Source organism: Xyrauchen texanus, chromosome 17 (genome assembly GCF_025860055.1).
Source record: "Xyrauchen texanus isolate HMW12.3.18 chromosome 17, RBS_HiC_50CHRs, whole genome shotgun sequence".
NCBI classification, from domain to species: domain Eukaryota; kingdom Metazoa; phylum Chordata; class Actinopteri; order Cypriniformes; family Catostomidae; genus Xyrauchen; species Xyrauchen texanus.
The window spans coordinates 27,531,347-27,556,590 of record NC_068292.1 but is presented as its reverse complement, the minus strand read 5'-3'; the positions used below and the strand labels follow the sequence as shown (position 1 = coordinate 27,556,590).

Here is a 25,244-nt window from a genome sequence, read left to right as displayed (position 1 = left end):
AATAAATACAAAGGTCTGTTTAGCCGTCTTTAATAATTTTTTATTTGTATCTATATGAGAATTCTAATATTAAGTTGCATGCTTCTTGAGTTCACTTACCTGATGTGCAGGCTGAGGTCATCAGGATGTATACCCCAGTGAAAGTAGTATCAAAGAAAAAAAGAAGCAAATAGGCCTACCAGTGAAAACATCTCTAAATAATCCTTCAATGGAGCTCACAGGAAAAGGAACACATGGATTTCATACTGAACAAACTTAAGGAATAATTGATGACAGACCATTGAATTATAGAAAAATAAGGCACACCCAAGGTGGTTATGCAGTCACAATGCGCAGTGGAGTGTGTTCATTATGAAATCCATGTATTCCTTCTCCAGTGGGCTCCACTGAAGACTGTATAGGGGTTATTTAGAGATGGTTTAAAGAACTTAATACATCGTTCAGGGTTTCCCCTCAAGACATTTTCTGGATTTTGTCCCTAAAACGCTCGTGAGTGGAACTACTTTCTTCCGCCATGGATTCAGCGCCTTGCTCTGGTACAGCTCAAGCCTTCATTGCTAGTTCGTAACGTCACTTTAGAACTAGCTAGAGGATTGCGAGGTTAGCGCTGATTTACTGGAGCACGTGCTGGAGTAACAATTTAGTGCGTTTGTGTAAGTTGTTTTTGAGGGATCGAAAGAGAGAAGCTTAGAAACTGAGAGATCGCCTGTGGGATTACCTTTATTTGTTGCAGTTCTTGTCATAAGTAACATTGCTTCAAAATCGCTAAGATGTAAGTTTAAGCACTCCTCAGCAGCAGCAGCAGCAGCGAGTGTCGCCATGTTAAACCTTAACAACTGTTGATGCCGGGACTGACTTGACAACTCTCTCGAGTAAGTGTGTGCAATGCGTAGTGTCCACGTGTGTGAGAGAGGGGGAACGTGAGGGTGTTTCCCGCAGATATTTCAGATAATATAGAAACTGCTGTATTGATCAAGTGTATCTAGCTCTGATACAGCTCAAGCCTCAACAAAGGGGCAAACGAGGAAATTAGGAGAGATTTCAGATGAATCCAATGAGGCCTCCCCTCTAATCCTCCATTATTTAAAAGTAAAGCAAACCATCCCTAAAATCCCACGAAAAAAAAAATAAACAAAATAGAAAGTGAACAAACACGATTGCCATCTTATTGTGCGTTTAAACTGAATGTTAGTTTTGTGCCATGACCCACAGGAAGAGTTTAATATCATATTTTCAGATAAAGGTTTGATTAATGGTTATGGAGAGGAAAAAGACCTCGATGAATTATGTTGTATTACTTTAGATGCTTTTATTCAGTCAAATATCCATGCTGGTATACCTTGATGTATATTTTTGACAATTAGATATTTGGGTTACTGTCATGTTTGACATGGTGCTGGTACTTATTCCCATCATCAATTCTGCAATGGAATTCAATAAAAATACTGTTTTCAGAAAGAGAAAGCTGATCATTTAAAACTACACATTTGACATTAAAAAAAAAACACCCTCTCTTAAATAAGGCAAGTACTCTGGGTGTTCTCACCATGACCCCATAAGTTCTTAAACCATAAAGATTGGAGGAAAATAAAAGTTCATGCTCATTTCATACACAAGCCTTAGAAAAACATACACAAACTGACATTCGCAAAGTGCCATGGACGTTATTGAACAAAACTGATTGAAATGGTTAAAATGTGAGATCTTTCTTTTAAGGATATCTGGACGTGCGCTTTTACAGCATATTGTAGATTCAGATATATTAAAGCAAACCATGACAAGATAAGCTGTAGAAATACATTTGCTCAGATTTCATTAAGTTCCACCTAGCAGTGATTGTAACCACCAGAACAGCAAGCAAACCTTCCCGGCCGGGTCACCAAAAGCATTGGGAGAAAATGCTTTATTGTGATGGTTTAATTCTCTTTGTTCTCAAGTATAGCAAAATTACCAGGGCTTGTTAGCAAATGCACCGTTTGAACAAGGTTATGATTTCACTGCAAAGAATACTGAGAGAATAAATAAAAAAAAACCATACATGTAACTTAAATACAATTCTAAATATCAGAATTGTTTACTTAGAATTATAATAATTTATAAACACTAAATGTCAAATAATGGAAATGGTGTGGAAAAGTTGTAACGATCGTGCCTTCATGAAACTAATTTAAATGAACTCACATTAAAAATTATTTTTGGACACACAAAACCTAAATAACAAAACAATATTTTTTCCTTAAAAATGCACCTCAGAATGTTCCGGCCCTTTTATAAACATGTTGATGTTGCACATCAAAATGCAAAACATTCTTCTATATGTAACCATTTACTCCTCACCCCTTCCCACTAACAGCAGGAACTTCAAATGTTAATTACTTTCAAAGGCAGCTCCATAGAAAAGACTTTGGATATCCTGGCCCCTTGTAAACCACACAACACATAATAAATATCTGCCATTAATTGTACAGCTTGCTAATTCACACAAATTTATCCACGCACCTTCATATTACAAAACAAATGAAGAAAATACAAAAATCAAAAAATGGGATTAAACGTATGTGAGAGGGTACAGTTTGGAAATGTTAAGGAAAAATAAATGAACACTACTTGTGTATACAGCTTGTGGATGTGTTTGACGTTGATAATGTTTCTCACATTCTCAGAAAGAAGGGAGAACCCTCGATAACTGGAACAAAACTATAAAGAGCTGCACAACATAACTCATTCACTTTGAATGGATGTCAGTTTGTCCTCTTTATCTAGACTATGTCCAAGTCAGAGAATTTGTGATGGACCTTTGAATCAGTCAGCATCTAACGCGGAGCAGCTGGTTACTGTAAAACAAGGCCAACCTGAGGAAGATGGAGAAGTAAATTAAAACACACTCCAATAATGCAAATGTGTACTGAGGACATTTATATGGCTTTTTATATATGTAAACAGCACATTAGATAAATCCCTTTCCCTTTTTTGTTTTGTGTGTGGGAGGGGATTTAGAAGTGTCAAAACTGGGATTTAAATGTACTTTTAAAAACTGAAAGATTAAAAAAAAACAGGCAATCCAGAGCATTTTATTTGAATCGTACCTTTTCTGGGTCCATGGGGGGACATTTCCAGTTGTACAGGTAATACTGCAGGTTACCATCTCCAATCCCAAACTTGAGCTTTTCCAAGAAAGTCTTATTGCCCATTAGATCCAGTGCATTAAAAACATCAAAACCTTTCTGTAATCCCAAAAATGAGAGAGGGAATATGAATTACAATATATTAAAACATAATTATGCAGTAATATCATCCATTAAGCATGCTATTAAGTCCATCAAATAACTGCTCAACAAAACAAGTTGAGACCATGAGCTTAAAGGGACCCAAAAAAATATTACACACTCGTCCTCATATTGTTCCAAACCCATATGACCCATTTCTTTCTTCTGTGGAACACAAGAGAAGATGTTAGCCAAACAGAGCAGCACATTTTTGTGTCTGCACTAGGGCTGCACGATTTGGAGAAAATGTCATATTGCGATTATTGAGGTTAATATGCGATATAATAAACAAATGGTATCATGAGTCAACTTGCTTGGTTATCAAGGAAAATTCACAAATAGATTACTGATAATGCTGAAATGTGTATTTCTCAACTCAAACATACAAACTAGCAACAACAACAACTATAAATGCAGTGTTATTTTTCACATAAGATTGATCATGACGATGACGTTGCGCTGCAGACAGCGGCGGTGAGAGATGAGCGTCTCTGTGTTAGTGCGCGCATCAACCGGCGGAACTTTAAAGCTCTCCCGATCTCGACTCCCGCTCAGATTGTGTCTCTTCTGCGACTGGTTGAAGCGGCTCTGACAGCACAGAGAATGACAGTTTTGGAGTTTGTGTTTATTTACATGGCACGCTCCCGTATTATATGAACTTTAATTAATGATGAAATAAAGATATATCGCAAAGCTGTGAACGGTGTTATTTTTTCTGACCACCAGTTCAGTGTCGGTCTGCTCGGCATCTGTCTTCACCTGATTTCCACGCTGAACACCGGAAACTCACATGACGTGATCACACGTGCCACTCCCTAAACTGAGACTGTCTGGTCATTTTTATTAGCGGTGTAGAAAATGGGCAAACAGCTCTCAGAGAGAATGGGCTGTCATGTCCACACATGCACTTATTTATTTAATAAAATCGCAGCATTTTCCGTCATATAATCGCACAGGCTGACATCATGCAGCACTAGTCTGCAGTCATATTAACAGATTATAGACTTCACATTGCGAGAGGGAGCCACGAGGTGAAACGTCCCAGAAGCATCAGTGAGCGGATAGTTTTGCCGTAGAGCCTATTTTTGCAACACAGATCATGCTGAGTTTAGCAGCACTGGGTGTAGTGGAAAACTAAAATAATCAGGAGATTATATAAAAGATGCAAAAGCAAAAATCTGGGTTACAGTGAGGCACCTACAATGGAAGTGAATGGGGGCCAATTGTTTAACATTTAAATACTCACTGTTTCAAAAGTATAGCCACAAGACATAAAAGATCTTAAAGTGTTAAACATGATTTTAGTGTGATAAAATCATTGCTTTATTTTTCTGTGTGAACTTATAGCCAATCTTACAATTTGTCTCCCATTCACTTAATTTGTCAGTGCCTCAGTAACCTCAAAAAGGAGGGATGAGTCGAAATACATTTTTGTGGTAATCAATATTATGCCACAAAAGCTGTCGATTGATCTGAACTTCTATTGAACCAGGAACATTCCTTTAATGTTTCAATTTACTGTTATGCGTGTCATGCCTTTATGTTGTAAACAGTCTACCTAACACTGTTTTGTCAGGCGTTTTAACAAAGGAATGTCGTTATTATTTTATTTTTTCTTATTTTATAATTTATGGGCTGTTGGGCTGGATGCAAACTCTTGATGCAGGGACACACAACAGTTTCTGTTCTCTGACTGAATGCAGACGATTTAAGCAACCAATACAGTAAGGGTTGTTGATCTATGCAAATTATTTACCATTGTGATGTAAATGTGGTCATACTCATGTAGCCTACATACGATTTCATGAAAACCAAATTTGTAATACTTATTAATTACTAGAGTTGGGGTACTCGAGTTTGGACTCGAATTAGAGCATTTGGGACTCTGGAGTCCAGCCGAGTCCATGACATTTGTGATGCAATGAAAAAAATAAAAAAAATAACAAAACAGAAATGAATGAACACATCTCTGTCTGCATTCTTTATTTTCCCCTGAAGTTGTAGTGTAGCTAGAGTTGTTTCACTGTGTTTAAGCAAACACAAGCACACACACAAACGCACAATCATCAGTCAACCAATACGCTTGAAGGTTACTATAGAGACTACTGAAACATAAAGACAGGTAATAGATCCTAAACAAGGCAGTTTCACACGACACGTGGACCTGACAACTGGTAAAATTGCGTGGCGTTTGTGCAATCAAGAAGATGCTCACATTGCGGTTTCATCATGGTTAAAAGCTTAAAATCAAGAACTTGATTTTATTTGTCAAGTCACCCTCATCATGTCTAAAAACGGAATAGTCTAAATAAATATTTACTAAAATTGAATTTACAATTTTTTTTTAATTAATATTGGAGTCTATTTAGGCGTAATGTATCTACACATGTAGGCATCTGTAATCTCTTGTGGTCCATGCATTGTCAGCTTGAACTGGTCCATAATAGCTTGATGAATTAACTGTGTAACATTTTAAATAGTCGGGGGGAAAAAAAGTGTTATTGCTAAAGCAGACAGCAACTCTAAACAGCTAAAAAGCACAGATTTATTATTGATTGACTATTTTCAAAGCATTGACAAGCTGCTTAAAATATTTTTTTTTTACATCATTAGTCCATCATTCAAAACATTCAACCATGCACAATAAAATATTAGGAAATATTGGGCAGTGAAATGTTTTGATTATAAATTTAATTATAAACTATATAATAAATCTATTATTCTATGACAGTTTGTGTATGAAGCTAAACTTTAGAGATTAATTTATTTGGATATGACTTTTTTATTTTGATGCATCAGGGATTTAGATACACGAGCAGCACACAGAACTGCCCTGCATTGTGCGGTTTCCCACAAATTAACTAGAAAATCATATCCGTGATGACATGGCCCTAATATTATCAGTGGGCTTTTCCAGTGTTTTTGAATGTAGCATTTGCAGTCAAATCGTGAGACGTAACTTCTCAGCGAGTGCTAATTACTACTGTGTTGACTCATTTGATTTCTGTCGGAATCTTTTTTCTCTATATGCCGACTGATTTGGGAAAATACAGTACATACAAAGCATAGACTATTAATTCTTTAGATAGGGATACTTTTAAATAAAACTATATTAAATTAAATTGACAAATTAAAAATTTGAAACATAATAACCTTGGTTGTAATACTAACGCAGCTTTCACTTTCTTTAGTCTATGTTTGAGTGAGGGGAAAAAGCAACAAATAATTTAAATGTCAACAGAACGCAATAAGATTTGTGTTGAAGGACAGTTTTGTCTTCATACACCTAAAGTATATGCTTTCATTCTGAAACCACTTTGAAGTCTGTTCAGCAGGATACTAATCATAATATATATATACACTCACCTAAAGGATTATTAGGAACACCATACTAATACTGTGTTTGACCCCCTTTCGCCTTCAGAACTGCCTTAATTCTACGTGGCATTGATTCAACAAGGTGCTGAAATCATTCTTTAGAAATGTTGGTCCATATTGATAGGATAGCATCTTGCAGTTGATGGAGATTTGTGGGATGCACATCCAGGGCACGAAGCTCCCGTTCCACCACATCCCAAAGATGCTCCATTGGGTTGAGATCTGGTGACTGTGGGGGCCATTTTAGTACAGTGAACTCTCTGTCATGTTCAAGAAACCAATTTGAAATGATTCGAGCTTTGTGACATGGTGCATTATCCTGCTGGAAGTAGCCATCAGAGGATGGGTACATGGTGGCCATAAAGGGATGGACATGGTCAGAAACAATGCTCAGGTAGGCCGTGGCATTTAAACGATGCCCAACTGACACTAAGGGGCCTAAAGTGTGCCAAGAAAACATCCCCCACGCCATTACACCACCACCACCAGCCTGCACAGTGGTAACAAGGCATGATGGATCCATGTTCTCATTCTGTTTACGCCAAATTCTGACTCTACCATCTGAATGTCTCAACAGAAATCGAGACTCATCAGACCAGGCAACATTTTTCCAGTCTTCAACTGTCCAATTTTGGTGAGCTCTTGCAAATTGTAGCCTCTTTTTCCTATTTGTAGTGGAGATGAGTGGTACCCGGTGGGGTCTTCTGCTGTTGTAGCCCATCCGCCTCAAGGTTGTGCGTGTTGTGGCTTCACAAATGCTTTGCTACATACCTCGGTTGTAATGAGTGGTTATTTCAGGCAAAGTTGCTCTTCTATCACCTTGAATCAGTCGGCCCATTCTCCTCTGACCTCTAGCATCAACAAGGCATTTTCGCCCACAGGACTGCCGCGATACTGGATGTTTTTCCTTTTCACACCATTCTTTGTAAACCCTAGAAATGGTTGTGCGTGAAAATCCCAGTAACTGAGCAGATTGTGAAATACTCAGACCGGCCCGTCTGGCACCAACAACCATGCCACGCTCAAAATTGCTTAAATCACCTTTCTTTCCCATTCTGATATTCAGTTTGGAGTTCAGGAGATTGTCTTGACCAGGACCACACCCCTAAATGCATTGAAGCAACTGCCATGTGATTGGTTGATTAGATAATTGCATTAATGAGAAATTGAACAGGTGTTCCTAATAATCCTTTAGGTGAGTGTATATGAAATGCAACAGAGTTGTGAAGTTTAAAATATTAATTTTGAGTTTATGGTTACAATTTTAATTCAGATTAATGAACAGATTAATTCAGATTAATTAATAAATCTGGAGCAAGTGCCATTCGAAGCACAGCCAAAGTATCATCAGAAGAGGGCTGGGCCTGTCCAGATGACTGAACTGACCCCCCACTAGACCCCTCCGCTGCTGGAAAACCAGTGAAAACATCCTGAGGTGATTGTTGTGCCGCAACATCCACAGCATTCCCATGATCATGAAAAAAGAATCCAAAGCAATCGTAGAAAGCACATCCAAGTCAGAGTGATGTGAAAAATGAGGGGAATCAAGAGACTTCACCAGTTCCACGATTCTGAACATTATCATCCTCCTGTGTCATCTTCGCAGGTGTAGCAGATGTGACAGGCTGAAGTGAGTGAAGCAGGCGTTTCAGCTCCGCCATCTCTGAAGAAAGCACAGAAACCGTCTTAGAAAGTGAACTTTCCTCGACACACGAATGTTCATCGCTTGGGGAGCGCCGGCCGCCGCATACACCCTGCGCTTCTGAGTGCGAGAAGGGGCTACGTCCAACTGCCCGAGTTTCACCATTGAATTGGGGTCTAACTTAGTAAGACGGAGCCGCCGTTCCGACATAGGTAAAAAATTGCAGTGCAGACAGGGGTCCGTGAGAGCCTCTCTCAGATGTTGAACACCCAAACACGATGGGCAGATGTCATGACTGTCGTCCGGGAGGAGATTATTAGGGCACAGCTTACAAGTCAGTGGGAAACCAGTGGCAATCGAGCTGTGAGCCATAGTTACTCACTAATAACACCTTCGGATAGAACTGTAAGGTTTAAGTCAAGCAGAATGATGGTAATGAAGCACAAGACAGGCAAGGAAAATAATAATTTTATAATTCCTCCGGGTGAACAGACAGGTAATGTCAAGAAATATCTCACGAAAAAGAGAAATAAATATCTAAAATGGCCGATGGACTGAAGCGAGGGGCGCAGAGTATCACATAAATTCGAGGAAAAAAGTTCAGAACAACTGAATGGATGATGATAATGTCAATGGGAAACCGTTAACATATAGCGCGGAAAACACCAGCCACCGGATAGCAGCGAGAGGCACAGAGTGTTACTGACGAAAAGGAATGAAACTCCCCAAAACGCGGCTAAAACGGTTCAAATCCGTTGGGTGCAAGCCTCAGTGGTTGAGGCTCAGGGTTACTGACCAGAAGGTCGGATGTTCAAGCCCCAGCACAAACAAGATGCCACTGATGGGCCCTTGAGCAAGTCCCTTAACCCTATCTGCTACAGGGGCGCCCGGCCGTATCATGGCTGACCCTGCACTCTGACCCCAGCTTAGCTGGGATATGTGAAAACTAATACATTTCACTGTATATATGCAAAAAACTGTGTATAATGTGTGACCAAAATAAAGGATTCTATTCTATTCTATTCTATTCTATTCTATTCTATCTCAACCGGGCGAGAAAGCGAAAGAGGCAGAGTGCTGAGCGACTGTGCTTTATAACCCCCAGGGCTCAGCATACGTCACTAAGTGACTTTGTTGGTATATTCTCTCGACCTATCTGGCTGGCGCTGCAATAATCCAGTAGTGTTTACACTGCCTCTGGCGGTCAGTAGGAATGAAACAGAACCAACATTAGGCGTTAGAGACTGACAGCCTCAGTGACCATTAACTTTCATGTTATCTAATGAAAGAAAATGGTAACATTCTGCTATACATCTACTTGTGTAATACAGGTTTGGAACAACATGAGGGTGAATAAATGATAACAGAATTTTCATTTTGGGTTAACTATATCTTAAATCTTGGGTTAACAAGAAGTAATGTGTGGGGTCAGTTAAAATTCTTCAGGTCAAACTGTATTTCTATTGCGTTCTTTTGAGCATGTGTTGTGATCGTACCAGTTTGGCTAGGATGAGAGCATCATTCATCAGGTCTATGAGCTGTGTCTCTGTATGGACATTGTAAAAGGAATAAGCAGCCTTCAGGCTTTTGTGCATCGGATGATGCATCACTGTGGATGGCAGGGTGTAGAAACTGATTAAGTCTGTTAGCACCCCACCGGAACCCTTTGAAGAAATTAAAGTTATGTAAGTGAGTACAAGGATATGAAGTGACATATGAATGTGAAACAGATGATTAAATAAAGATCAGAACGTTTTTGAGATGTTTCAGCAGGTACCTCAACAACATAAGTGTCGATGATGTTCTCTTGTGGTAGTAACCAGTGCTTGACCTCCTCTTCCCCTAAAAAAGGCCACAGGTGAAACTGACTCAGGTGTTTCTTCAGGAGCGATGTCACCTGCTTTACATCCCCCTCTACCATCAGCCTCAAACCAGGAGTACGTGTACTCTATAAAGAACAAAACATTTGAAACAAATTAGGTTTGAAGAAATAAACTACAAGATTAATAAGAGCATACTGCTTGGCTCATTGTGCACATGATTTAGGCTACTTGTAGCAATTTCTACTCTTTTTCAGTACATCGTGTCAAGGCTGTGGTTGAGCTGTTGTGCTCGTGGGGGGTGAGTATAAGTCTATCTTGCAACATTTCTTGATGCTATTCCCCTTCTCTTCCCTATTATTTCCTGTCCTCTCTCTCCTGTCTACTGTCAATAAAGTGGCAATAGGCCAAACAACACACATCACTTACATCAGGTAATCTGTAGAGTTTCATTGTTCGTTGTAGCGTCATGTTTCTGCTGAGGTGGGAAAACTTCACCTCCACAAGCTTCCTGGGGTTTAGAGAGCGATGCCAGTATCTGTAAAGATATAATATTAAATATTAACAAGTTTAACACCTCTCCAAAATACTTAAAACCAGCATCTAAATGCCCAAATGCAATTAAAGGAATAGGAAATGAGCAGTTCACCTAAAAATGAAAATTCTTTTTTTCTTCAGAACACAATAGGGGATGTTAAGTATGCTTGGGTGAGTTCAAATCCAAAATTGAATGAGCTTCTCATTTTGGGGTGAACTTTTCCTTCAATGTAGGATTGGATATAAAGTATGCAATACATGATGATTTATTATGGCAGCAAGCCAGCTGTTTAGACTCTGATTTGTTACCTGCATGTGGACACGGGTTTGGGCAAGACCACACCAGCAGTGTAAACAGCCTGGAAAATTCCCTCTAAATTGACCCGCCGTGTGATCTCGCGGATTAGTACAGGAGCAACGCGCTTCGAGCGCAATTTTTTATGCACACACAGGAAGTTTATCTCCACCATCTTCTTCAACCTTACAATGCAAGGAGAATTAGTGTTCAGTGATGTTAACAACTGGCTGTAAATGTTGCTTTTGATGTCCTGAAAGTGTCTAGGTTTTCAGACTAGGTATTGTCGTGATAAGGCCTAAACTCACGTGTCATAGATGTGGATGTCGGCAGGAATGGCACTGATGAACCCAACCAGTTTCTTATTGGATGAAACCCTCACACCACAGTGCCACTGGGGCAGCCAACCCGGGGGTCGTAATGCCCTTATAGTGACCGACAGCAAATGAGAGGTAGGGAAAAGGTGTATTTGGAGACAAATAAGACAATGAATGAAAGTAGCTGTGTTAGTTCAGTTTTGATGGCAATGATAATGAGGCTGTGAGGGATAAACTTAAGGCCAAAGTATACATTGGTTGTCCGCATCGCTGATTGCTCAAATTTAATTATCAGCACAGTCCGCACACGTCTATTATCGTAAAGTAATCGTAGTGTGCATGCGTTGAACACGTTCGTATTTGTTTGTGATCAGAAGAGTATAATTTCAAAGGCAACGCAGATGACCGGGCATGATCCGATCCTAAACACACAAAAACAAAGTATACCCGGGCCTTTACAGTCACTTCAATTGGTTGTACTGTTGTAGACAAAACACTCCAGAAAACACAAATTGAAGAAAATTAGATGTGATCTAGGAACTAAACAATTTTATATAGTGCACACCATTAAAGAGAATGGAAGTCTATACTATTGTTGTCACGGTACCAACATTTCAGAAGTCTGAGTGGAACTTCAGTAGATTGCCCTTTGAAGGTCTCTGCGTTTTTCTGTCTTTTCTGAGCACTGAAGTAAAGCAATTATTGTTAATTTACAAATTGATTCTGTTGTTAATTTTATCTGACTCCAATTTTATATTACTCTGACTCCAATTTTAAGTTGAACTCTAATTTAGATTAAAGCTCTAATTACTTACTGATCATTGTTTTAATATAACATTTTTAAGTTATTGATTACTCTAAATCCTCTTCATTGTCCTTTCGATCAGTATAGCCAGTTCAGTTCTTAGTCAGCGGTAGCGTTAACTAATATCATCTGGTTTGGCTTGTCTCATAACCAGACGATACTGCCATTTAGTCGTACATACAACTTGCTAAGACAGGTGGTGAGCAGTGACTGAGAGTCTTTAAATGACTTTTCTCCTACCCGGCTATCCTAGGTGGCTGTCCTACCTGGCTCTCCTAAATGGTTTACACGATATTAAAGCTCCAGTATTTATCATTATTCTGCACATAAGTTTGCGGTAACAAGAATAAATGATTTCAGAGGAATTCAGAATAAATAAAAAATAATTTATTTGCCAGGTAGGATTTAAGACGTAAGTTACAAAATCAATCAAATTCACATATGATCAGAATAAACAAACATTCCTAGAAATATAATAAGTCAAAGAAACATACCTGGCAAGACTACATGCAATGGCAAGCATGGGAGATCTGTCTTACTATATTAAAACTACACATCAATAATCTGACTTCAGACTCCCCGATTCCTTTGCCATCTCTCCTTAAATACCAAGCAATTCTATTGTTATTTCAGATGTGTATGTTTGATGTTATCCAGGATTTGGTTCACAATTTAAGGGTTTGAAGGTGGACCTTTGAAACGTGATTGAGAAGGTCTTTTGATGTTTACAAGAATGCATCTAATCTGCATACAGCATCTGGTCTCTCTGAGAAACCTGGGAGGGTTTATGCCTCTGATAGAATGCAGTATTTTACTAAGTTCTTAAAACTTACTTGTGATTTGACTTTGCTGAAAGGGAATGAGACCGTTTTACCATTTGCACTGTGACTTATTGAATGATACCAAACATGTATGATCAGAAAACCTTTACATTACAGAACAGGATAAAGTCATAACTTAGTTTTTGGTGTCCTTAAAGTGAGGAGGTGAGAGAGCAGATAGAGGTCAGATGTGAGATTTGTGTTTTATGGTCCTTAATCAGTAAGGTGTTGTCTAAGGTGGAGATGCTCTTCTTTGTGAGTTTTATGGCGTTGTCTCTCACAGAGCCTTTTGGGTATAGACATTCCGGTGCCAGACTTACAGTACCGATACCAGTGAAATTTCATGGTTCTTGATACCAATTTCGATTTCACAAAAATAAAAATTGCTAATATGATAATGTGCTATTGAACACTAACATAGTCTAAAGTAAAATTTCAATGTAAATAATAAATTAAAAGATATGCATGTTTCCTTCAAGTGTTTCGAACACTTTGTTTGTTTTTAAGCAGGGCCCTACTGAAATATGTTTTTTTTTTTTTGCAAAATCCTTTTTTCCTTGTATTTCTTAAATTATTTTTTCCAGAATTCCATGTTTTAAAGTTTAATTGAATGTCATTATCAAAATGGTGTCTAATTAAAAATAAAAAAATCCTTAAACTTTTACAAAGTAAAAAAATAAACAATTGTCAACATACCATTGCATTTTTAGCAAACTTTTATTCAGTACAAATCACTCTTGCTTGTGATATTAAACTTAATTTGTATTATTACAATCATTATTAATTAATCATTATTTATTAATATTATTATTATTTCTACAGTGAGGATTATATTTTACTATACAGTTATAATATATTTAGGTTGCAATTTCTTCAATTTCAGGCAATTAGCTTTTTTTATGTGTTGCTTGTGATTTTATTTTGACTGAAGTTTACCTTCTCTGGATAAATAGTTCGCTACATGGCCCAGTGTGATCATTAAAGTGCAAATGCTGTGATTTCATTTTATAAATTATCTAAAAATAATGCTTTAAATTGGATTAGTGCTCTGCTCTGTCATCTATCATACAACATGAATGATTCTCATAGTCTGTGGTGCCAGTGTATGAGCTGTCTGCTTCACACATACATTTAAAGCTCAAGCAGCTCATACAGACTAAGATTGCCGCACTTCACGGTTTAATAATCACACTAGGACATATTACGATTTAAATTTGATTAGTTGTGCATTTCGGTGTAAAAGGAGCAACAGAGCACGTTCAAATAAGTGTGTGAGCATTTAAAGCAGTCAGTAACACAGTGTGCGGGTACCAAATTAAGTGAGTGCTCATTACTACGGTACTGTAGAATCACTGGAATTGTTACATCTTTTTTATTTTAGTAACGACTTGGTACCTTAAGATTAAGATTTTTAGAAGAATATTTCAGCTCTTTAGGTCCTCACAATACAACTGAATGGGTGTCAGAACTCTAAAGCTTTAAAATACACATAAAGGGAGCATAAAAGTAATCCATATGACTCCAGTGGTTAAATCCATGTGTTCAGACCTGATATGATAGGTGTGGGTGATAAACAGATACATTTTTAAGTCATTTTTTAATCATAAATATTCCTCCCTACCATTCCACATAATTGTAACTTTTATGTTACATTATGTGGATTTTGGAGCTTCAAATGTTTGGCACCCATTCGCTTACATTGTTTGGACCTACAGAGCTGATATATTCTTCTAAAAACCTTCATTTGTGTTCAGCAGATAAGAGAAAGTCATACACATCAGTGATGGCATGAGGGTGAGTAAAGATAATTTTATTTTTGGGTTAACAATCCTTATAAAGCCTCATTTTCATTCCCTTCAAAAATCAATATGGTGCTACTTTGAATAAGGTCTCTTGGCTATGCATTCATTACTATGTGTAATAATCAGCAAACATACTACTTCTGAAATCAACATGATGGACAGAATGATCAGTTGTTCAAGAATGGCATCAAACATGGCAGTGAGTTCACATGCCACACACACACAAAGATGAGGAATTTTTCACTCTTAATAAATCAACCCTTACATTTATATACTGAGCAGATTAAGCACTTAAAGATCAGCACTCAGATTCACAGTGATTGTATAAAACAAAACGCAAGCATTGATCACTTACCATCTCAGAAAGTTAGAAGAATAGTCAAATCTAAACATGTTGTCATCATCCTCAACATAATTTTCATTCAGCAAAGTATATAACTCCTTCAGCTACAAAACAGAAAAAGAAAATTCCATAATTTTGTTAAAGAACTTTCTAGTACTTTAAAAATTAGCAATTAAATCCGTTCTACAATCAGTCTTTCATATTACAGTGGACTCGCTCTCATGCATACCACTTCAGCATTGCTGAGGTCCAGTGTGTCCCATATAAAGCCCTGTGGGAGAGAGTATGGCTCTTGTCTGATATTTTCTTTATCCGGTTCAATTGGCCCGTGAGTTGTCACAACCTCATCTACAAAGAAACAGAGGGAACTCTATTTCAGTGCATTTGTGAGGTCTATTGATCCGACACAAGCAGAGTCTATATTTTCTGAATACACCATAAATTAATTTGCCTGCAAAACAGTTGTAGGATTAATGCTGGACATGATGCTGGGAATTCACAGTCCAAATTCTGACTATTGCAGCTTTGCCAAGTTGCTTACATTTGCAATGATACAATCAAACACCTGATTGTTTCAGAAGTGCCTTGCTAATGCATGACTCACTGAGTTTGGGTACAGGTTGAGTGTCCCAGAACTGGTACTTGTGCTTTGTGGCCTCTTCTATGTTTTTGGCTGGACCTTGACAGGTGGACAGGAGCTCCATAGCCCTCTGAATGTCCTGCAGTTTCTGCATGGGAATGGCAGGGTTCTGGGACAGGAACATAGGGAAAGTTCATGTTTGTATGTGTAAACTGGCCGAGAATGAGCTTAAGCAAATCCACTCCATGATTTCACAACAACTGAGGGAGATTTACAGTACGGCCATTTGACCACATCCAAGAATTCATAATAAATTTCAAAGTAGAAACCTTTATCTCCTGAGAATCAGAGGCAGAATCAGACTTGGTTCCTCCTGAGCTTGGTTTCTCCTTCTTTCTCTTCTGTTTCTTCTTCTTCTTCTTTGCACCGAGATCTCCTCCAGGACTCCTAAAGAAAATCACAACTTACTGACACATGCATACTAACTTTTAGAGAAATCTGTCACGCAACCATCTGACAACCAAATATATGCATAACAGGGGAGTGCCAAGTACAATGATCATATATAACAATAGCCTGGACAGTGACTGCCACAGAAAACCATAATAAAGCAAGTGTCTGTCTGTACACGTAAGCAGGTCAAACTTTATGTGGCTGCCTGAGGGATGCTGCCTGGTCTGCCTGACAACAGCGGAACACACGTTCAAAAGGGACATCATCATCATCCTCGATCCTTCAGCTGAGAAAGATGGTTGACAGACTGCAATGCAGCTCAGCTCATAAAGAGGGTCAAGCATATTTGTATTGTTCAGAGGTAATGGACTAATAGACTAATATAACCAGACAGATGCTTTCCATTACTATCATATAAACAGAAAATTGATAGTGACTTAAAAACGTCACAGGATACCAAACATGTCTAGAACATTTAGTAGACATGAGCTTGAAGTACTTGATTGGGCGCTGAGCTCTAATAAATCCTTCACATTAATATCGAGCTAGCAAAAGCGAACTACTTTGATTCAAACGTAATTGGCAGCTTATAGAAAATGACTATACCTATCTAAGCTATTTAAATATATATTTATATATATAAATATTAGTCATATAAGCATTACACAATGAACTCTAACGCTTATATTAGCAAGTTCATTTAAAAATACATATTTTGTCCTGATGGTCACCTGGTTGCTAAGCTAGCCGTTTGTTTACATCTCTCGAGCAGTTAAAGCACGACGGTCTGTCAGCGCACAAACCCCAGTGCTTCAAAGCATGCCATCATGTGCCTCACCCCTGCCTGTGTTCATTTTCCTCCTCGTTGTCTCCATCAATGCCGCAGGTGTCCTGATCGTCCAGCTCCAGGCTCTGCTGGCTGGCCGCGGACTCGCTGTCCTCCGCCATCATGGATGAATCTGCTGCAAATCCTCACGAAAAAACCACTCAATAAACACGACGCAAAACAGTACCGTCTAGCGATTGTTTCCACTAACAACACATGAGACTGTGAAACGAGAAAAGGACAGACGAACGTGATCATGTACTTTTGTTTTTACGGATTTAAACTGATATATTTGGGTCCATGTGTTATATTTAAACATGCTTTTTCACAAAAAAATTAAGAGCAAATAAATTATTACTTTAATGTATTCTTGAACTTGAGGGAATTTATAGTAGTGTTTTCTAAAATGACAAAAAGTGACTAATTATTAAGGCTTGTTTAGAGTGGTGGCCTACTAAATGTAAGTTTGTAAATATAACGTTTTGCTCACTTTCCACAGTTATCCAGACAATGCCATATCAAACAAAGCAGTTGAATTTGAACATCTTTGCTTCTTAAATGACATCCATACCATCACAAAAAGTTAAATGTACTGTAAATGTAAACAAAATCTGTACTTCCTTTTAGGAAAATTGGGATAGATCCCATCCATGCACATTCTAACACAGCCTGTGAATCCTTTATTTTGCCTCACACAGTTACTATTACTCAAAATCTAAAGGAAATTAATAGATTTCTAAAACACATAAATTAAGAATTTATTGAGCTTGTAATTAAAGTCCTAATCGAAACAAGTAGAATCACTGTAATACTTAAATATTTCTCATTATATTTCATGATTATTACTTACTCTTCTATAATCATTTGGTTCTTTACACCCTATTTTGATACTCATATTTCAATGGTTTGTCTCTTTTTTTAAATACACTTGGACAGATTATAGTGCACACCAATATGCTGGTGTTGTGTAAAATAAACATAAATAAACTGCTGTCTTTAACAAAATCCAAATTCCATCAAAATACTCAAAGCAGGTTTACTGAAGTGTGATTTCTCCAGGTTACACTGGCTGTCAAGTTTCAAAAAGTTGCATTTCTCATACATTTAACATCACCTTAGAGCCCATCATTCCATTAATTCTGTGCAGTCAGTCAGAAACCTTTCATGGTTAAGTCACTTTAATTCGACATAGTGACATTGATGGTTCTTGTGTTTATGATTTGATCTTAAAGCTCATTCCATCAGCAGTAGGTAAATTATGCTCAAATAGTGTTGACTAGGTTTTTGGCTTTATTGGGATAATAGGCCTGAATTATTATACAAGTAACCAGTCCAGACATTCCAAGTAGATTTCTGAATAGCTGAGAGTGACGCAAGTATTCTTACCAAGTGGTTACCCTGGCAACAAACCAAAATGACAACACTTTCAATCCTACGTAACCAGATACACACACTGCATAGCATGTCTGCAGAAGACACAAAGATACACATAGCAACACACAATCGCATGGGCATAAACTACTGGTTGAATGAATATGTACATACATAACACATGGGGAAAAATCTCCAGACATCAATCATTAGACAGAACCTAAAAACGTATACCAAGACACAACATTAAAACTCACTGGGACACAAAGAGATCAGCAGGAATAGGGATGTGTAATGCAACTGTGTAATGTCAATGGAGTCAATGAATTGCAAACAATGTCAAATTATATGACACAAACTGATAAAGTGGTTAATATAAGTGGATAATTAGGGTTGCTAGAAAAGGCACTTAAGACAGAAATTTCAGTTTGGGAACAAAAAGCTGGTGGCTAATCATGTGAGTGAGTTTGTGTTTGCATGTGTGCATCAAGCCCTCATTTGAAAGTGCAGCCCACCTCACTCACACTAAGGCAAGACCAAACAAAAATAACAATTATAAAACAACTTGAATAAAATATTCACAAAAATAACTGAAATTACAATACAGTGGTTAAAAAAAAAAAAGAAAAGAGGCATCTAAAGCTTCATGATCCTTCAGTTAAAAGCAATGCATAGGAGTTGTTTTCAAGGCGGGTCTACTTCTCTATAGCCCCCCAGCACTGATGGCTTCAATTCAATGTCACTGAGTCTTAAGAGTTTGAGGAAAAGTACATTTGTGAATATGTGCTCAACACATCCAAAATAACAGATTAACAGAAACAAATGGTGCATTATGTACACTTATTTGGTCTTTAAAGCTTAAGATGTGTTCCACTAACAACAGAACCACAAATAAGGAAACGGAGATTTAGATTGTGAAGCAAAATTATTCCATTATGGTGTTTTTATATCATGTTTTACAACCTATTAAGACATGGAAGACATTCTGCCGGTCATCCCATAAATGTTCAAATAAGTGCTGGGAAGCACTTAGTGGTGACATTTTGCAGTGTACACATGTTGCCACTAGATGTCATATTGCTCAAAAACAGCAGCATCTCATTAAGCTTAAATTACATTTCACCTTCAATTCAATGGCTTGCAATGATTCATGGAACATCTTTTGCTCAAAGTGTGTTCATAGGAAAGCCATAGCAGTTGTGCATCAAAGTGTTGGCATTTAATGGTGTTTTTTGCTTTGGAAACTCAGTTTGTTCTCTCACCTCACATATGTGAGGCAGAACTGTTCCAATATTAATTTGTGCTATGGTTTGCTTGGCTTTCATTGCCACAGGCAACTCCATTCAACAGTCCAGCTTGGGACGACAGGGGAAATACTTAAAGGATTGTTCTGGGTTCAATACAAGTGAAAATCATTTGAAAGTATTTGTGGCATTATATTGATTGCCACAAAAAAAAAAAATGTTTTTTTATTAATTTACTAATTTATTAGAAAAATGATTGCCCTTAAATCATGTTAACACCACTGCGAGCGCCTTACTGAAACGAGACATGAATAATTTTTTGTGGTAATCAACATTATGCCACGAATACGGTTGATTGTGCTTAACTTGTATTGAACTCAGAACATTCCTTTAAATTATGTGTCATTTTACGTTAAAGGCCAGTAGTGGTCGCTCCTCTCGTTTCTGCCAAGGGCTCTTCTTGTTATCGTCTTCTCCGCTGTCATCAGGGACGACCAGGTTGTCTGGTGGGCTATTGCTTGTGTGCATTTGAGTGTCCTCAGTCCTAAAAACCTCGCTTTCTGTTACGGTCTCCTCTGGTGTCTCATCCACAGACTCAGGGAGAAGAGGTGGTGAAGGAAGTTGCGGAGAAAGTAAAGGAGGCAATGGGGTTGACAGAGACTTTTCTTCTTCCTCCGACTTCTCTCTTTCCTGCAGTAAAGGCCTTTCTGAGTTTTCTTCTGGACTGCCAACTTGAGTGGGGCTACTGCTAGCACCTACATTTGTATTTGTATCCTCTACAAACACTAATGGTGCGTATTCGACCATAGGCACTGCAGGCTGGGCCCCTTTTTCAGATCTGACCCTGTTTCGTCCTTGAACTTTGCTAGTGTCGCGAACACGCCGTCCTGGCGTGACATAGCTCATGTCAACCCCAGAGTCCAGACTGGCATCGTTGCTTCCTACACAACTATTGTTGCATCCCGCCCTCTGCAGGTCGATGTAGGAATGACGGATGTGGTCATTGGAATGGCCGTCCAAAGACACGAACCAAGCTCTCGGATGAGGGAGAGGCTTTCCTCCTCGAAGTTCCATCAAAGTCTTTTCGGCCAGAAGCTGATCTTCACCATTCATCTGCACAACATCCAGGCCTGCCTGATTGAGGGAATTGGGGATGGAAAGATCTGCGGGAACAGCTGCCGTCTGCAGTGTCCATTCGTCCCCTCCTCTGCCTTGGTCTTCCCCAACTCCTTGCGTCCTTCCTTCTAGCTCGCCTTTAACCCATGGGTGTGGCACTTGGCCTTGGGGATGATGGCATGCACTAAGCTCCGCCTGAATGCTTTCCAGTTCGCTCTGTTCATCTGACTGCAGGAGGAGGGCCTGACCCGAGAGGGGGTGTGTCCCGGGGAGTCGCATGTAGTGAGCGGGGATGACGAGCGTGGGGCGGGCCTTGCGATAGGTTTCTTCCCCTTGGCTGACCTGTAGTTCAGAGGTGCAGCAGAGCAGGGCTCCGGGTCGGGGAAGGGGCGCAGGTCGCTCTAGGTGGTCTACGGAGCGAGACAGCATGTAATCAGTCGGTCGCCACTCAATTACTTGTTCCCTCTCTGGGGATCCTACAGGACTTGTCAATGTGGCTGTAACAGGAGAGAGACGTGGATCACGAAAGCTCGATTTACTTCCTGAAGAGAGACGTCCTGCTGAGGTGGTAAGATGCAAAGGATGGGGGGATGAGGACGAGACAGACATGTGGAGGGGATGGACAGATGAAGTCCTGATGGAGGTATAGCTGCGCCGGTACTCCCCATGTGTGGCAGAATCATAGCCATCAGAGGGATTGTTTGAACAAGCTGATTTGAGTGGAAATATCTCAACGGAGTGTTTATAGTGGTTGGATCCTCGACTATGGAGCTCATCATGTGAAGCTGCCAGCTCATTGGTGGGTGAGTCGTAGGGTGTGGGTTTAAGCATAGGTGTGTGCATGTCCGGCTCCGCTCTGTTGTGGTCCAGGTGAGTCTCATTAATGAGGTTAAGGTTGGACATGGAAGTAGCCTGGTCTCGTTTAGAACCATCTAGAGTTGAGGACAAAGTGAACTTCCTGTGGGCAGGCCGCAAGTGGGTGCATTTCCTCCTGAAAACACAGAAACATGTCTAACACACCTAACAGGGAATGTTCCAATAACTTTGGCTAATGTTATGTTTAGGTTAGGAACAAACATTGTTAAAATAATGTTAAATAAACACCCTTACAATGTTAATAACTTATAAGTTAATAGTAAGTTCTCATTATGTTAAGAGGAAATGTTTAACAGTGCAATGTTTGTATGTCCTTTAAACTACATTACTCTGAAGATTTATTTTTCAGAGAGTGAAAAATGATAAATAGGTTGGCAAATTAAGCTTTCGTGAAGTTTTGCATTTTCAGAAATGTTATGCAAACCTAAATAACGTTCTAATCACGTTAAGAATACATTTTCATGTTTCCACAGCCACAATGTAATGTTTGGAAAATGTTTTATGAATATTAATTTGTTAGCTGGGAGCTTGCAACGTTGTACCATTGGACAGCACTACATCTCAAATGCCAACAAAATATTTACTCAGCATTCAGTGAGATTTTGATCAGGTTTTGTGCTCCCACTGTCAAAAAATACACCTGCAATAGTAGAGGAGAAGGCAGAGCAGGAAAAGCAGTATCAGGGCCATGCCTCCTAGTATGGCCAGCAGGAAGACTGTATGATAAGTGCTGATGTCCTTCGCCACCACAGGACCTACAATAGAACACACACTTTCAGGCTTGTTCACACTGCACACAAATCAGATCTTAAGCCCTTTGTGGACGCATTACTATTTTGCAAGTGAACTAATCCGTTTGTTCAGATCGCATAGTCTATATTCAATATATCTACATTGGTTGATATAGTAATGATGTAAGTGTTAGTCTCAATCAACTTTCTCAACAACTGAGATCAGCTGTTAGTGTGTAAAGAGCAGGAAGGTAGAAGGAAAAACAAAAGGAAATTTTGCCTCATAACTATCATGACATCGCTCCGTGGTGCTGAACTCATAAGCAGAATATGGCTTTTCTGCATTCATGCCTATGCTATGTCCAAAATCACTGACTCGTTCACTCGGTCATTACATAGTGAATGTCACGTTGTTTACTAATAATGAAAGAATGAGTGAAAACTAGTGTATTAAGACAGCTCTATACAATATTGCACACTTTGCTTGGCATTACATATGTATTGTGTCCCAAACACAAACCATATGCATTGGATCGGATTTGTAAATACCAAATTTCATGTGATTTTTGCTGTTAAGACTACAAAACATAAATACAAATAAAATAAAAGGAATTGAGAACACAACAAACAATGTTTGTAGCCTGTTTGAACAAAGTGTTGAGCATAGGGGAATCCATGCATCTATTTATTTCCTCTGAATATGTGCTCTCACTGCCCTTGTGTGTCATCATGACCTCCACTTTACAGTATATAACACTTACAATAACGCTTTTGCACAGTAGATTTTCTATAAACGACGTTTTCATGAAGAAAGTGCAATGAATGTGTAAACAAATATATAGGTCAATAACTGTCTGCAGCACAGTACTTATTTGTCTGCTTGTTGGGCTCCTTTCTGTGCATTAATGGACATAAATTTCAAATAAAGCAAAGTCATCCGGATTTGGAGAAAAAAATACTAAACACTAGAAGTAAATGACATTACCCAAGTTTATGGGAGACATGGCTGCCACCCAATAGCCAAGCTGAGGGGCAATATATGTGAGAGTTAACTGCTTTCCTTCTCTCTGAACATAACCCAAACTGCTCTTTAGCCAGGCTCCTGCACACACAAACACACACAGTTAACAGACATACAATAAAAACAAATCTTGGATAATTTCATTTAAAATTAAAAACATTATACCATGAAATGAAGAAATATAAAGAAGTAAAATTTTGCACTATTCTTAGGGCACTAATTATTATGCAAACGTCATGACATTGACCATGTTAACTTGAAAATGATCTGATTTTTTTTAAAGCTCTTTGATATATTATCAAATTATGAGAACACGGATGATCAGGTTTTGCTCTTTATGGAATCCGTAAAGGGATTAAAGCCTTGCCAAGTGCACCAAACACTCTAGCCACAGGAAGTGCCTCAATCAGGATCTGAATCTGGCTTGACTTGCACTCTCAATTCAAGTGAACAGTTCAAATGTGATTTCAATGGAAGTATTTTCATTTTCAAGTGAGTTTGAAATGAATGTATATGTTAAATTAACCAGCTTCACATATTTATAGTATGTTAGGCTGAGTTGCTATTTTCAATGGCCACTTGGTGGCACACTATGTCGAGGAAAGAATGACGAGAACTTAAAAATGATAATTAACCCTTAATCATCATTTACTCATTATTTCAAACCTGTATGACTTTCTTTTGAATGTCCATCAATGCAACAAAACTGAATGGTGATCACCGCTTTCCCTTGTCCCCATCAGCTTTAAATGTATTGAAAAGAGGTCCTTCATCATTACTGCCATGACGTGTACAATATTCTTGGGCATTCTGCTAAGTATATTGTTTTGAATTTAAGTCACATGGGTCTAAAATTCATGATTTGGGTTTGTTTATTAGTATTTTGCCCTTTCTCCAGAAGTACCAGCACTTATATTGATTTGATTTATGCCAGATCAGCAAACACGCACACATGCACTTTGCATTGGCCACTGCACAGGTCGCAAACACGACCAAAATGCTGACATGCATATACTGAGGAAAGAGGCAGGAACATGATTCAGAATTGCATACAATCAATACTTACATTAACACATAGCTGTTTGTGCACACTGCCGAATACAAGAACGTCACAAGACATTTTCCCACGCTCACTCAAAGTCACACCCAAAACCCTGCCATCTCTCAATCTGCTAGCCTGAGAAAGCTTTGTTCAGATGCTTTGTGCTCTGTATTATGCAAAGTGTCTTTCTTTTTAAGTTGGTATTTCATAATATATTTACTCAAGGTTCTAACAAATGTGAATGGGCTTTAATACAATTTCCATTGGAAATTGCACCACAAAACACATCCAGCCCAGAGTAGAAAATCACTCCGGAATATTGTACACATCATGGCAGTAATGATGAAGGATCGCTCCCCACCTGTGCAAAGGATGTAACATCAGGCACAGTGAAAGAATGTTCTGGGTTCATAACAAGTTTAGCTCTATTGACAACATTGGTGACAAGCTGTTGATTCCCAGGGAAAATAGTTTGGACTCGTCCCTAAAAACAAACAAAAAAATTGTGCGTACAGTGATGCATTTAAAATAGAATAGAGTAGGGCATTCAGAACAGAGTTTAAAAGCAGAAATATGGAGCTCATATCTTTGATAAAGCATTCATATTAATTCTTATTTACAAAACTTTTTTTTATTGGAGTTGTACAAATCGTCCTTTTAGTAGTGGGACTTCTGTTGTATAACTAAGACACCAAGGGACATTGACTCCTATAAATATTAATTAAAAAATTAAGCTGGTATTTCATGTCATACCCACATATGAAACCACGTGACTTTGTTTACTGTTACACAGCATAACACAATTTCAGTGCTGTGCTCTTATTAGGAATCACTGGAAGAAACAGCCATTAATATGCCATGTAATGCCAGGGGGTTTTCAATCTAGTCTCTATATTCACTAATGTCCCTGTGTCCCCATGCAGTGTAGACAACAATCTCTGTGCCCTAAGAGGGGGAA

At 38.6% G+C, this 25,244-nt stretch overlaps 2 protein-coding genes across 4 annotated transcripts in view; both read right to left on the bottom strand.

Moving 5' to 3' along the window:
- Window positions 1–1,307: 1,307 nt before the first annotated feature.
- On the bottom strand, window positions 1,308–17,038 carry LOC127658003 (glycylpeptide N-tetradecanoyltransferase 2-like). Its single transcript, XM_052147062.1, has 12 exons — window positions 16,898–17,038; window positions 15,936–16,053; window positions 15,631–15,775; window positions 15,256–15,374; window positions 15,039–15,130; window positions 11,247–11,363; window positions 10,953–11,123; window positions 10,536–10,644; window positions 10,064–10,234; window positions 9,783–9,950; window positions 3,087–3,224; window positions 1,308–2,852 (listed from the first exon to the last, which is right to left on the bottom strand). The coding sequence occupies exons 1-12, from the start codon at window positions 17,008–17,010 to the stop codon at window positions 2,832–2,834; spliced, it is 1,482 nt and encodes a 493-aa protein (XP_052003022.1). The 5' UTR covers window positions 17,011–17,038; the 3' UTR covers window positions 1,308–2,831.
- Window positions 17,039–17,922: 884 nt separating this feature from the next.
- LOC127658305 (protein FAM171A1-like) overlaps window positions 17,923–25,244 on the bottom strand; it is a 47,165-nt gene continuing 39,843 nt past the window's right edge. For all 3 annotated transcript variants that reach the window (XM_052147515.1, XM_052147514.1, XM_052147516.1), the window contains 3 exons: window positions 23,209–23,325; window positions 22,133–22,247; window positions 17,923–21,607 (listed from right to left, as the gene is read on the bottom strand). In XM_052147515.1, the coding sequence (XP_052003475.1) occupies window positions 19,903–21,607; window positions 22,133–22,247; window positions 23,209–23,325 (1,937 nt within the window). In that variant the 3' untranslated portion in view covers window positions 17,923–19,902. The remainder of the gene's footprint in view (window positions 21,608–22,132; window positions 22,248–23,208; window positions 23,326–25,244) is intronic.